The 13250-nt window shown below is 41.0% G+C and overlaps 1 protein-coding gene across 2 annotated transcripts in view; it reads left to right on the top strand.

Moving 5' to 3' along the window:
• Positions 1 to 13250, top strand: part of cwc27 (CWC27 spliceosome associated cyclophilin) — a 31937-nt gene extending 18687 nt beyond the window's left edge. The window contains exons 12-14 of one of the 2 annotated variants that reach the window (XM_020081526.2): positions 6156 to 6262; positions 6382 to 6488; positions 12661 to 13250. In XM_020081526.2, coding sequence (XP_019937085.2) covers positions 6156 to 6262; positions 6382 to 6488; positions 12661 to 12823 — 377 coding nt within the window. In that variant the 3' untranslated portion in view covers positions 12824 to 13250. Of the gene's footprint in view, positions 1 to 6152; positions 6263 to 6381; positions 6489 to 12660 lie in introns of both variants that reach the window. The other variant, XM_020081525.2, reaches the window with a different exon arrangement.

Below are 13250 nucleotides of genomic sequence, written 5' to 3'. Positions count from 1 at the left end.
CATAGTGATATCTCCACAGTTAAAAGTTTCTACAAACAACCCAAGAAAAAGGATGCATTCTCTTTACTGATCCATTTATAAACTGTTGAGGTCATAACAGCACCACATAGTTACACCAAGTGGCAACTAGCCTAAGCTCCTCCATTTTCTTACAAGGTATTTAGCCTCTGCCAGTGACCTTTGTTTTTGTACTTCAGTGGTAGCTTAGCCACAGGCAGGAGTTTCTTTTTAAGAGAACCTCATTACATTTCGGTGTTGGAAGCAAAAGCTAATTCCATTAGATGTAATTCTTAGATGTCATGGGCCAATGGCCACTGCAGGGGAGACGGATGTCTACTCAGTTGCCATAAATCTCGGATCTCAGCTCAGCCACAGAAGAACACTGTGGTGAGGACTTATTTTATCTTGTCCCAGTGGTGAAGCTGCACAGACACATTAAGAATCACATTGACACTGACATTACTAAAAGCTTTAATCATTCTCCTTCTTCCGCGCTGACCTCTTTGTGAAGGTTAACCACTGGTCTCATTTAACTCACATGCCTCTCCATCTGGTCAGTGTAGGTTTGAATTAAAAAGGTTTTAGGGCTGGAGCTAACGGTTCGTTTTCATATTTTGATTCAGTTATCAATCAGAAGAGAGAATAAGATGACAATTTTCTACTTGAGCCCTCGATGACATCTCCAAGTTGTTGAATTTTGTGGCAACAGCAACCCAAACTAAAGATATGCAGTTCATGAGACAAAGAAAAACTAAATCCTAACATTTGGGAAGCTGGAACTAGAGTGTGTGGAATTCATCCAGGAAAAACATATTTAATCAATTAATCAATAACCAAATTGTTGCCAGCTAATTTTCTTTCAATCCTTTCTATATTAATCACAAATTGTTTCATTTCTAAAAGATCTGATACAATATGTTTTGATGATGTACATAAATAGGGTTCACAAGGTTCTGCTATGCTGATAAAATTATAGTAGCATCTTAGATTTTCAAAACCATTTATCTTAAAATGTAAAACATACACCAGCCCTAAAATGCTGTAGTAAAAATAAAAAGATTATTGTTCTTCATCCCTTTTAATTCATTTAATTAATTCCAGTCATTACATCAGCCTCCTTCAAATTGCGTAAAACTTTAAAAGTCACAACCACAAACTCAGAATGTGATACTGAACCACTGTTACAAAAGCACAAATGTGGTAGAGAGTTGTTTTTTTTGTCTAATCTGTTTTTTGTTATAAATAATAGGGAATAAGGACTGAAGTTGCACCTCTTCTGTGGAAAACAGTGTAGCTCCACAAGTCTGAGCCCGTACTGTGTCAGCAGCTGTTGCTGTGATATGTGGATCCTAAAATGCTTTGCATATATAGAATCAGGAGAGTTAGAGCTTTCCAAAAATATATATTTTGTCAAGGCTGTGTGAAGACTGAGTCCGACAGAGACCAAAACACACTGAAAGAAAAGCTACCAGGAACAAAGCTTCCCACTGGTGGGACGGTGCATTTCAAAAGGTTAAATAAAGTTTATACCATATGTATACAGTATATGACGCATATATATATAGTGAATATTACATAAAGGTCTTCAGCCCTTGGAGAAGCATGTGATTTATTCCACATAAAAATTATGTCAGTTCCATTTTAATTCACACAGGTTGCCATCACTCAGGCTAAAGCACCACTGCAGCCACTGAAGCTAATGAGTGATCTTTTTCTCAGCTGATGATTCTTTCTGGCTTAAAGAGAAACTGTGCAGAGTGTAACCACACCCAGCGGTGATGTCACAGGGTTCTTGGGTACATCACTGCAGCAAAGTGAGAGAGAACTAAGCTTCCCTTTAAATTGTGAGGCAGTTATTGTGCTTTAATCCAGTGTATAGCCTAAACAATTCGTTGATTAAAGGTTCCAGTGTGTAGAATTTAGTGACATCTTGTGGTGAGGTTGCACATTATAGCTGAACACCCCTCACCTCGCTCTCACCTTCCAAACATGACAGAGAACCTGTGGCAGCCTTCAGTTGTCATAAACTCACACAAGGTGGCCTCCATAGAGAAGACCTGCTCCTGATGTAAATATCAAGTATTCTGATACAAACAGCCCATTCTAGGGTAAAGCAAAATACAAGTTGTACAATTTGGAAGGGTTACACACCAGTGAAAACATCTCTAGGATTATTTTATATTCAATTTCTGCCCATAGATCCCTTTCCCCTAAATCTTGTACACTGGATCTTTAAGTGATTAGACCCAGTTCAAAGTCTGAGACTCTGGGTCTCCTTTCAACAGAACTTGTAAAAAAGTTGCCCCTTCACCCCACATCAGTTTACTTGCCTAGTTTCTCATGCCTATTGATGAGCCTGGTGATGAGCCTAATTGATCTCAAAGAGAAATCTCCAACATGTCTCATATCACACACATTAATGCTATTGTACGCAATGTTTTTCTGATGTCTAATGCAAAAATGCTAAGGTCTTCGCTCATTCCTGCACCTTCAATGTGAGGATGTTTCTTTTTTTGCTGCAAACTTAACATTTTTGTATTTTTGACCAATCTAAAAGAATAATTTGAAAACTTCAACTTGGGCTATGGAAATTATTGATTGGCAAATGAATTGGTAGTTGTGTTCTCAGCCTGTGGGTGCATAAAATAAACATAGGAGAGAAAGTATAGAATCAGGATTTCTCACTGCAATGGTCTCATTTTTCTTATTATATAATATTACATGTTATATGGTCGACATTCCTGCTTGAGGTAAGTCCATGTCCAATCCCCATCCGTGGATGCAGCCCGCCCCCCCTCTCCATATGGCTGATATGTGCATAACAGTCCTCTTGATTTTGGAGTGCAACGCAAAGAGTCTCTTCAGAGTTTACCACTGGCTAAAGCACACATTTCATTTCTTCTTTTTTTTTTATATAACCTTTTGAATTATTTTTTCAACCGTCATCACTTCACTTTTCATCACATAAATTACAGCATGTTCCCGTAGTCTGGTTTTCTCTTTCTTGGCATGACCGCTGGGTACCACAGCCAAAAATAAGAGGGCCATTCTGAAACCACTGTCCATGTATACCCAACCTAAATTATGTGGCGACAGTCTTTATCCCATTTAGATATTATACAGGTTCAGCTCTGAATGTTTTATTACACTGGTGCCAATCATGTTGTTGATCTAGAAGAAACGTTGCGGCAGAGTGGTATTTGAAACGCCAATGCCCTGTGATTAAGTTTACCATGTTATTTTGCAATTTCAATATACCACTTGACAGTTTTTGACAAGGTTAGTTATTTTAAATTGGGTACCTCTGAAATATGTTCATAAACAGTCTTCAGTGTTGCATAATTAAAGATGGATAGTTGGTGTTGACCCTAAACCACCACCTGACAACATTTTTTGACAGATGATCATGGTACCATGCTACTTTGACTTTTCTGTGAAAGCCGCTGGTTGTTTGAGAGAAGGCGAACCTTTTATCCTATGGGTTACTACGACATCAGCAGCTTGATTTGTAGCTCTCTGGAATCCAGGTGACAGGAGAGGAGAGGAATGTAGTTAGAAAGGCCATCAAACTCAAAGATAGTAGTTAGTGACAACAGCTGGAGAGGGTGATGTGTGTTCGTCATGTAGGACCTCGGGGCATCATCAGTCAGCATCCAGCATGTCACAGGCTGCAGTGGAGAAACACAGTGGGAGAGAGATGGAGGGAGATCACTTGTTGGTCTCATAAATCACAAGAAAAAGATTTGCCCCACCAGCGGCGGAGCAGACTTCTGTGTGGACGCAGTGGGAAGCAGGGGAAAGTGTGGAACTCAGATTTACAGGGCTGCGACTGCTCAGTATTTGGAGTATTCGCAGCCAAAAAGTCCAGAGAAATAAGAGTAATTGCATGGTTTTCTGAAATGATAAACACTCCATGGAACTGAGGTTCTTTGTTTTTTTTCAATTACATTTCTCCTGAGGTGAACCTACTTTTTCCTAAAATACAACCTTTTCTCCTCAACAAGCTGTGAGACTTCTGTCAAAGAACTTATTAAATAAGTAGATTTTCTCCAACCATGGGAAGGGACATACATCAATAATCTCCTTTATATTTAAATTGTTTGTATTGATTGTTGAACTTGTTCATTTGACTGAAAGTCTTGTTAAGCTCACAAAGAGCACTGATTAAATAAACACACTATATATATGATGTTATAGAGGGAGCTTAAGAGGTGCCTTTTTTTACTTTACTTTGGACGGATCCCCTTATTTCCAATGTTTAGGCTAAGCTAACTGTCTCCTAGCTGTAGCTTTATATTTAGCACACAAATATGAGAGCTGTATCTATCATCTTATCTAACGCTTCAAAAGAAAGCATATAAACATGTTTCCCAAAATCGTGACCTCATCCTTTAATATCCAAGTGCCCTGTGTTCTTTTCAGAGCAGCCTTGTGAAAAGAGTCTAGAGTTTAGTGGTATTACTGATTTAAGTTCATATACTGTATTTGTCTCTTTGTAGATTGTGTAAATCACTCTACTTTTCACAGCCAGGCTCATGATAAAAGGCAATAATCACACATGGGCTGCTCTTACTAAATCACAGTGTTTTCTCTATTACATCATTTATTTTGTGCAGCCGACTAGAGCATCCAGTCAGGGGGTGGCACAGCTCGGCCAGAGAGGTGACGCTGTCCCGGGGGCACAGTGGTGTGTGTGTGTGTGTGACATCACATTTTGTTGTGGAAAGAAAGGGCTCCAATAGCCAGCAGACTGTCCTCACCGTCTGCCACTCTGTGACTCCACTGCCCGAGTGTCTAAGCTGGGAGATTTACAGACGCACATTAACAGCATGAGACACCAATGTCAGCATGCTGATTGTCTCTCTGCCCAGCCATGATGAGACTTTTTCAGCCACTGCAGGATGGGAAAAAAATTCCCAGTGCTGCCTTCAGTCCTGTGACTTTATTCACCCTGTCTGCTTTTGATAAACCACACAGATCATAGCTCTTCATTTGAAACACCATTCTGTTGTAGTATACTTCAGTCCATCTATCTATTTTATCAATGGTTTATTCTGCTGATTATTTTCTCGATTAATACCGTTTGCTATCACTGAAGATTAAGAAACCCAAAAACAGTTACGTCCGAAAAGCTTGAACAAGTGAATAAAAAAACTAATTAAAGAATCCCTTTCTAAATTTTCCTTAAAGCAATGTAGTGACTTTTGCTGAATCTTTTCTCAAACCAAGCGAACAAAGAGCACATATGCTCATGCGTCCTGTCTCAGTTGAGGATTAAAGGGGCCTTACCTTGCCCCCTTCCTTACCCCCGGAGCGATCAGTTACATAAGGTTTGTGTATAAGGGAGCAGGAGTAATGTAGGTCATCTCTGAGTAGGAGTGAGAGGTTACTGGGTTGGGTCGTGAGTCCACTACATCTTTCTGAAGGTTGGCAGCAGTATGGATCCATGCAGAGCATGTCAGTCTGAGATCAGAGGACTGCCCCGTGCTGACTCATCTTTACACCTTTCTTATTAACATGTTGTATCACTGTCACAGCTTGACAAGCTTCACTTCCTTCTGTCTTTTTCTCTCTGATCATGTTCTGCCCATTTTTAGCGGCTCATCAGTCAAGTGTTGCACAACATGTGAGGCAGGGGTATTTCTACTTTCAAGAGTTATGGTTTCCAGGTGATTTAGTTTGAGGCAGGCTGCATGTCTGTGGTTGCAAGATGCCCCCTTTTAAGTTCAATAGGTAGTATTGTGTAATATATATTCCAAATTGTTATTGAAAAAACATGTTACATGTTTGACCTACAGTCTGACAGGCAGAATATTTTTGGTTATATTGATAATCTCACTTGGGGGTGGAGTGTTAGAGGAATATGTTTGCTTGGGGTTTCGTTTCTTGATTGATCGGCCAACAAAATCAATAAAGTTTGGAAAATGGTGACCTCGTTTACAAGCACTTGAGAGCTCCGGGATTCTCTGACACAAAGAAACTATCAGCCTTACAACATTCTTTGATTTTTTTTTTTCCAGCAGGAAATGTGCAAAGTCAACAGTATGTGTAGACATAAATTATAAGGACTTAGTTTCATAAAACTCCAGTTATGATGATAGTGTACCAGCTAATGCTTAGAGGAGTGTATCATGTCTCCCTTGTCTGTCCAGCAGACAAAAAGCCAAGCAATGAGGCGGTGGCTGAGTACCTGGAGGGAAGGAAGAAGTACGATGATCTCAAAAAACAAAAACCGAAGAAGGGCTCAAACAGAGAGGCAGAGGTAAAATAACTCAGTGTGTGGTCAGTATGCACTGTGGTTTCAGCAGACTGATCAGGGATTCTGTTAAAGTTGATTATGTCCTGTGAGTTTGAACAGTGCCTGATCTTTTTGCCCTGCAGACATTGGCCCTCCTCAATCGCTTCAAGACCAAGCTGTCGTCGGCCATCACCGAAGCTCCAGAGGACGACGACGTGGAGGAGCTGGCAGAAGATGATGACAAAGGATGGTCAGTGAGCCTGATATCATTTTAGAGAAAAATGTGTGTATTTTTTCCTTTATTTCATCTCTCACTCTAGAGTGTGTTGGAACATATTTGCCTGTTAATGGAAAGTGAGAGTTGCACAACCGCGACCACAAATTTGAGGCCAGATCTTTCCAGGATGTCTGTCACAGAGAGCGATTAATACAGGAAGACATTCATCCTCCTTTAGAATCTTCAACCATCATTGTTGACACTAGACCAAAGATATTAGTTTAATAGAGATACATTGTTATTAGAGAATGTGTCAGTATTAAGTTTAATGCTCTACTTGATTTTAATCTTGGTGACGGTTTTATAAAAAGAGATGAATCTACAGTATAGATGTCAAAATGTTCCAGGTCATGTGTTTGCCAACAGGTTATCAGAAGTTTTAGTATGTCATAAATATCTTCTATTGGTGGAGCTGTGTTTGAAACGGCAACGCAGTATAATTTCTGCTATAAAGATTTTCTGTCCAGCCAATGATTGCCCGTGTTTTGCGTAACCAGGGCTTGTCGGGCTTTGAGGCTTAAGAAACAAGAAATCACTGGTGAAAGAAACTCTAGTCAAAATGGTCACAAAAAAGAGCCGCAATGTAAATTAATCTTTCAGTCGGATAATCATCCGATTGTCCAAAATGATAAATATTTGTTAACTGTATTTCTTAAGCCCTTCAGCTTTACGTAAGTACAAAACCTAACCTGTTTAAGGTCAGCTGGCATTACTTAAGAACAAATTTACTGCTACAGCCCCAGACCTCTACAACCTCGCTGAGTCTTAGCAAGAGGTCATGACTCTGAATAGAGATTATTTATTGTACGACAGGTGAGTTTGACATCAGACTGTGATGCTTACTAGCAGGTCAGATTTATATGCACCATTGTCTGACACTACTTTCCTTTCAAAGTTGAACACTTCTTACTTTATCTGCAGTTATTGTAATTTCATTGCAGGCTGTAGTTTATGATAAAACCTGCAGCGAATAAATGCTGAAACATCTGGAGCAGAATACTGGATTACCAAAGAGAGCAGAATAAAATAGCTCTCGTGTAAGCATCCTCGCTCAACTTTAAATCACTATTCACTGTAGCAAATATAAGTAGCAGAGTCCTGAGTGCTCCTGCAGAGTTCAAGAAGCAGTTTGGCAATCGCATTGTTTTATAGAGGATGAACTTCAAGCGCGACGAGTTGGCACAAAAAAGCCTTTTTCATCAGCCTCTGCTGGTTTACAGTGTTATTCTATTGATACACTGGATTGTAAGAGGTTGTGAAAGAAACCCTTTATTTTAATAGTCAGACCACCATAAACGAGACAGTAAACTGGTCACAAAACCTCGTTTTCTACCGGGAACGATGAACCTGACCTTTTGTCAGATCGAGAGCTCACCTCAGTTTTGGATAAATGTGTGAAAGTTCAAGTTGTGTGTGTCTGTGTCTGTGTCTGTGTGTGTGTGTGTGTGTGTGTGTGTGTGTCTGTGCGTGTGTCAAGGTGGGATTTCACCTCGCAGCCACCAGATTGGCCATCAGGAAATCGGCCCTGACGCTGTGTTTTCCTCTCATATTCTGTTTTTCACCAAAGATCTCAAAGTCTAACGACACGGAGTGAGGGTTTGAAATGAATACCATGTGTTTGAATTTGAGCAAAGTGTCTGTGTGTGTGTGAGAGATGTAGAATAACAAAATCTGTAGTTGCTATTAGTCTCGAGAAGCCCCCTTGAAGTCTGTGTGTGGGGGCCCTAATGAATTTGAGAGAAGCCTTGGCTGACGTTTGGAGCCTCCCCTGGTCGTAGTCGCCTCAGTGTGCCCCCGACCACAACCAACACCAGCAGGTATGGTGAGGAGGGAGGGAGCGAGGGAACGACAGGGGCAGTAGCATAGCTCTCCTAGAAAAACACCAGTGGGAAGTCTGTGCCACTTTAGGAGCACTGTGAGCAGAATGTGGGTTACAACAGATCAGACATTGGAAGTCAAGTCTGGGCCAGAGGAGGTAAACTATTCCATCTGTGTCTGTGTCTACAAATTTTGCAGCCCCCTCCTCCTCCTCCTCCTGGTCTGTGCTATAACACACACAACCTCATAGGGTTCACAGTCTCAATGCAAAGAGGCTGCCGCTGCTCTCACCATCCCTCCTGCACCCCTTAATCTCTTTACACCTACTTGAGTAAAAAAAAGCAAGAATAATAAACAGAGTAAAGGCTTTTGTTGCCTTGCATCACGGCAGCACAGAGTGGTTTTGATAAGGCCTGAATGCTGAGTTTCCACATCACGTCTCGGAGCTGTATGAGGCTCAGAGGCTGTGCGGCCGGCGGACTGTCATCACTGAGGCTGCTAGACAAATTATCAGAGGCGGCCCGCTCACACAGCAGGAGTCCACAGGGTCTGCCAGAGTGTAGCCATGACATTCTAGATGAGCTGTCACAACTCCTGCCGATTTCAAATGAACACAGGAGAGAGTGCAGAGAGCGCACGCACACAAACATACTCAAAGTGTCCACTCAGCCAGAGACGGGAGCAGACATACCACATGCTTCACACAGTCGACGAGGCATCGAACCCAAAATATCTTTAAATACACAATAGAGCAAATGCAGTTTCTTGACTTAGTAGAGCCAGTTTGAAGTACATTTTCTACATTCAGCACACTCAGATGAATACAGCACAAGGTTGTGTTAATTTTTTTCTGTCGATAAGATCGACAGATAAGAAAGATGATGAGGAATTTTCAACGGTTGTGATGTAGCAGTATGAGTAAACCCCCTGGGACTGATGTACAGTACTTAAACACTTAAAGATACTAGATATTATTAGTCAGCTAACTTCATATGAAGTGCTGTTAACAGAAAAACCTTTGGCAAATTAGTATTCGCACAAGTTCTCCTTTGCTGAATAATCCCAGAATGACTTCAAGATGTAGAGATCAGGGCTCTGAGGGGGCAAGACAGCGTCTATTGTTTTTTCCAACTCAGAGCAAACCGTAGCCACTTCTATGTAGCTGCTTTGCACTCAACTCCAGATTATCTCCTGACGTTCTCTGTAAGGGCTGTATATGAGAACGCGAAAGTCCGAGTGAGAGCCTCCTGATATTATCTGAAATTTCTCCGGCCAGCCCCCCCAAGTAAAAACGCAGGGGGAATGTCCGAATAAGCTAATGTGAGAACACAGCAGGAGTGGCCGTGTTGATGACGTTTCTAGCATGTGACAGACAGAAAATGAAACAGCGATGACAAATAGAAGACGCTGGCAAGATGTCAAGAGAGCTTTTGGTGATAAGGGGTGGTGTCGATGTGCTCTAAACAAAAAACATGTGATTCTGCAGTGGAATATATAACTTACATCCGGCCTCTGCACCACCCCTCACCCAAACACTCCAGAGATCTCTGTGTTGTGTTGCACAGTGAACATGAGTGAAAAAATCTGGGTTGTTCATTAGTGAAAGGCAAACCCTAAACTGGGTTGAAAAACTCAAAGCAAGACGCCTTGTTCTTCTTGTCTTTTAAGATAGTTCTTTATGACTTAATGACCCGTCAATGGTCCGTCAATGACAACTTCAAGGGTCACTCCTTCTGAAAGTCAGTATTTCACTTATCTTACAATCAAGAGGAACAGATCAACAATTCAAAGAGGCACGTTGTCCTGCTGCAGGAGTCTTGAAGGCCCTCTTCCATCATCTTTCGAATAAGGCCCCAGAATAACTTGACACTGTATTCAAACAAGATGAATTGTTGGGTTTATGCTAGAAAAGAACAAGTATGACATGTTTTCCAACCGTGTGGGGAATCAGATGTGTTTATGTGGGGTTAACGACACACATTTTCAGACGGTCTTCGCTCTGAAGACCTTCATTATGTTGCACTCGATTGTAGGAAAGTGTAGAAAAGTGACAGTAGTAGTTATGTCATGAACGAAAAAAGAAATCCTGAGAGAGAACTTCAGACCCTGGCTCCTCTCAACTCCGCACAGTGGGCCAATCGCTGTGGTAATGTGGTTTTGAATATTGGATTGTCAGTTTCATGAAGTTACAAAAATGGTCATAAACCAGACTAACTGACATTTTGGCAAGATGATGGTGCCAAACAAAAAAAGTCAGGGGATCACCAAACTGCCCTAGCAGGGACTTGTCTCAACCAGATTCTGTGGTGACCCGTCCAATAGATGTTTTACTCTCAATATGTCAAAGGCCAACCTGAAGGTGCATTAAGAAGAAGAGCGAAATTAAAATGTTGACCCAATGTTGGCGCTGGATGAAAGGTCAGGGATCAACACAGTCATTAGGTATGATCCTCCAGGCACCATTAACAGTACAAATATTTATGGTATGACGTCCAGTGGTTGTTTAGGTATTTTGGTCTGGACCAAAGCAGCGTACGGAGCGACTGACTCTGCCATGCTGCTTTCATGGCCAAACATATTCTCCGTCCACAACAATATCCATCACCTTTCACTTATGTCTGATGGTTGATTTTCCACTTAGATCTGCACGTAGGAGATGTAGCCGGAGACGTCGCTATAAAAAGAATCCTAACAATTGTTTCGCCACTCCTGCTTTGTTGTTCAAATTTGCTGTGAGCATTCATGGAGCAGCTGAAGAAATCCTGTCAGTGGGAGAAACTGTTTTATCTGTGAAGTGTCTGACACTGATATGTCCTGTGAGGAATGTCCTGATTCTTTAATCTCTCTTCGGGGGAACAGAAACTGACTTGGGAAATGAAAGACACATGACCGTCTGTTCTCTTGGGACTCGGGCTTTCACTCAACATTTTTTAACTGCTAAGATGTCTCAAGAGTCTGAGCCTGATACTGTATTTCCCACTTTTAGTAAGAGGACCCATTCAGCTCCACTTTGCTGCAACTTGAACACCACTATTAATAAGTTAAAGTCAAAATCATGTTTTAATCATTTTGTCTGGACCCCAGTGTCTTTAAAATCCTATACAAGGCTTAAAATCTGAGTTCATAACAATGTGACCTAAGTTCAACATGGCTTCCCACTGATAGAATGTTTTAAAAGTAGTTTTAGTAGAGTCAGCAGGACAAAGTCCAGCCACTCATCTGGAGTGCACTGATTTATTTAATCATCATAGCTTTCAGAAGTCATTAAAAGCTGCGCTAACTACTACTTTTATTTTTACGACTGTACGACCATATGTTAAAGGTAGAGGGGTCATTGTGATGAACCTTCAGAGAACGATATCCTGCCTCTGCAGCTCCTCTGACCCAGGAGCCTGGAGTCTCAACAGTCTTATCAGCTTTGTTGTCAGCAGGCAGAAAAAGCTCTGATAAACACCGTACTCTACATTCTCAACACTAAACTACAGAGTATTCAGGCCGGGCATACTTTTTTTTTTATTTTGCATTTCAAGAATTGATGTTGAGAATATAATATCAAGATTAAATTCCGATTGTTTTATGAATATCAAACTGCTAACGTTGGGGAATCTGACTGACTCTCCAAAAGGCCTTGTTTAGATAAATTAATGAAATAGTTTTTTGTAACAAAGAAAGGCTCATAAACACAGTGTGGTAATCAGTACCAATCAATTACCAATTCAGATTGGCATTAGGAATCATTTGCACATCGGTCGTACACTTAAATTCAGTCTTCATATTTAAAGAGAAGGAAACATACATAGCACCTGTAGTGGTGCAGAGAGGTTGCCATTTGACTGGAGATCAGTCACAAAGTTACCTGAACTAAATGTTAAACACAGAATCTTAATCTGCATCTTCCCTATAATCAGTTAAAGAAGATTTATTCGGAATAGTTTACAGTTTAGCTGTAAATGCATCAGTTTTGACTTGTCTTGTTTTCATCTCTTTGTTTCTGATTTAATTATTATTTTACTGTACATTCTTTCTGTCTGTTTTCCCCCTTTTGTTTTCAACTTCAGCTTCCACATTTTCATCTATTCATGAAACATGATAATGATAATCATTATTTGCTCCTGAAAATATATAACCAGCCATCAGAATTGTATAAATGGTTTCTCAAATCCAAGGTTTTTCCAGTTCTCAAGAGTAATGATGAAGAAATCAAAGTGCTCAAAGCAACAAAAAAAAAGGGGACTAGCCTCTAGGGAAAAGCCACCGAGCAGTGATTTAGTGGATCTTGTGCTGCAGATCTTTGAACTCTCTCCTCCCATCTCTCTATCTGATTTAGGATGGCACATGTTTTGCAGTTTGATGAGCAATCCAGAAAAGTCAAGGATGCCAACATGCAGGACGAGGACACTTTTGAGATCTACGACCCACGAAACCCCGTCAATAAGCGAAGGAGAGAGGAGAGCAAGAAGATCATGAAGGAGAAGAAGGCCAAGAGGTGAGGTCACGAGGTCGGAGGTCAGGTCCTGCCCAAGCCATGCGATTGAAGGACTGGTGAGACAGCACTCTGCTTGTCCACTTGTCCACCACTTCAAACCTCGCTTTTGTTGAACAGTCTCCTGGCTCCAACATCTGGATTGAGGATACTGACCTGAGCACATACCACCCCCGTAATCGGTGATGGAAAGGCTTCTTCACCAGGAACAGCTGCACACAGACAACGCTCGGTTACTCAACAGGATTAAGACTGAAGTCGCAGTAATGATTAAGGTCGTGACCGGATTTTGCCTAATGTTGTTTACGCCCTTCTTCTTCCTCTGTCTATGTTGTCTGAAGCTTAAATGTGAACGTTATACTTTATTCGAAAAAAACATTTGTAAACAAGATGTAATGATTTGACTCTTATTCAATTAAAATTTTCCCACTTTA

The sequence above is a fragment of the Paralichthys olivaceus genome, chromosome 18, assembly GCF_024713975.1.
Source record: "Paralichthys olivaceus isolate ysfri-2021 chromosome 18, ASM2471397v2, whole genome shotgun sequence".
In the NCBI taxonomy this organism is placed as follows: domain Eukaryota; kingdom Metazoa; phylum Chordata; class Actinopteri; order Pleuronectiformes; family Paralichthyidae; genus Paralichthys; species Paralichthys olivaceus.
This window is presented reverse-complemented; position numbering and strand designations above follow the sequence as displayed.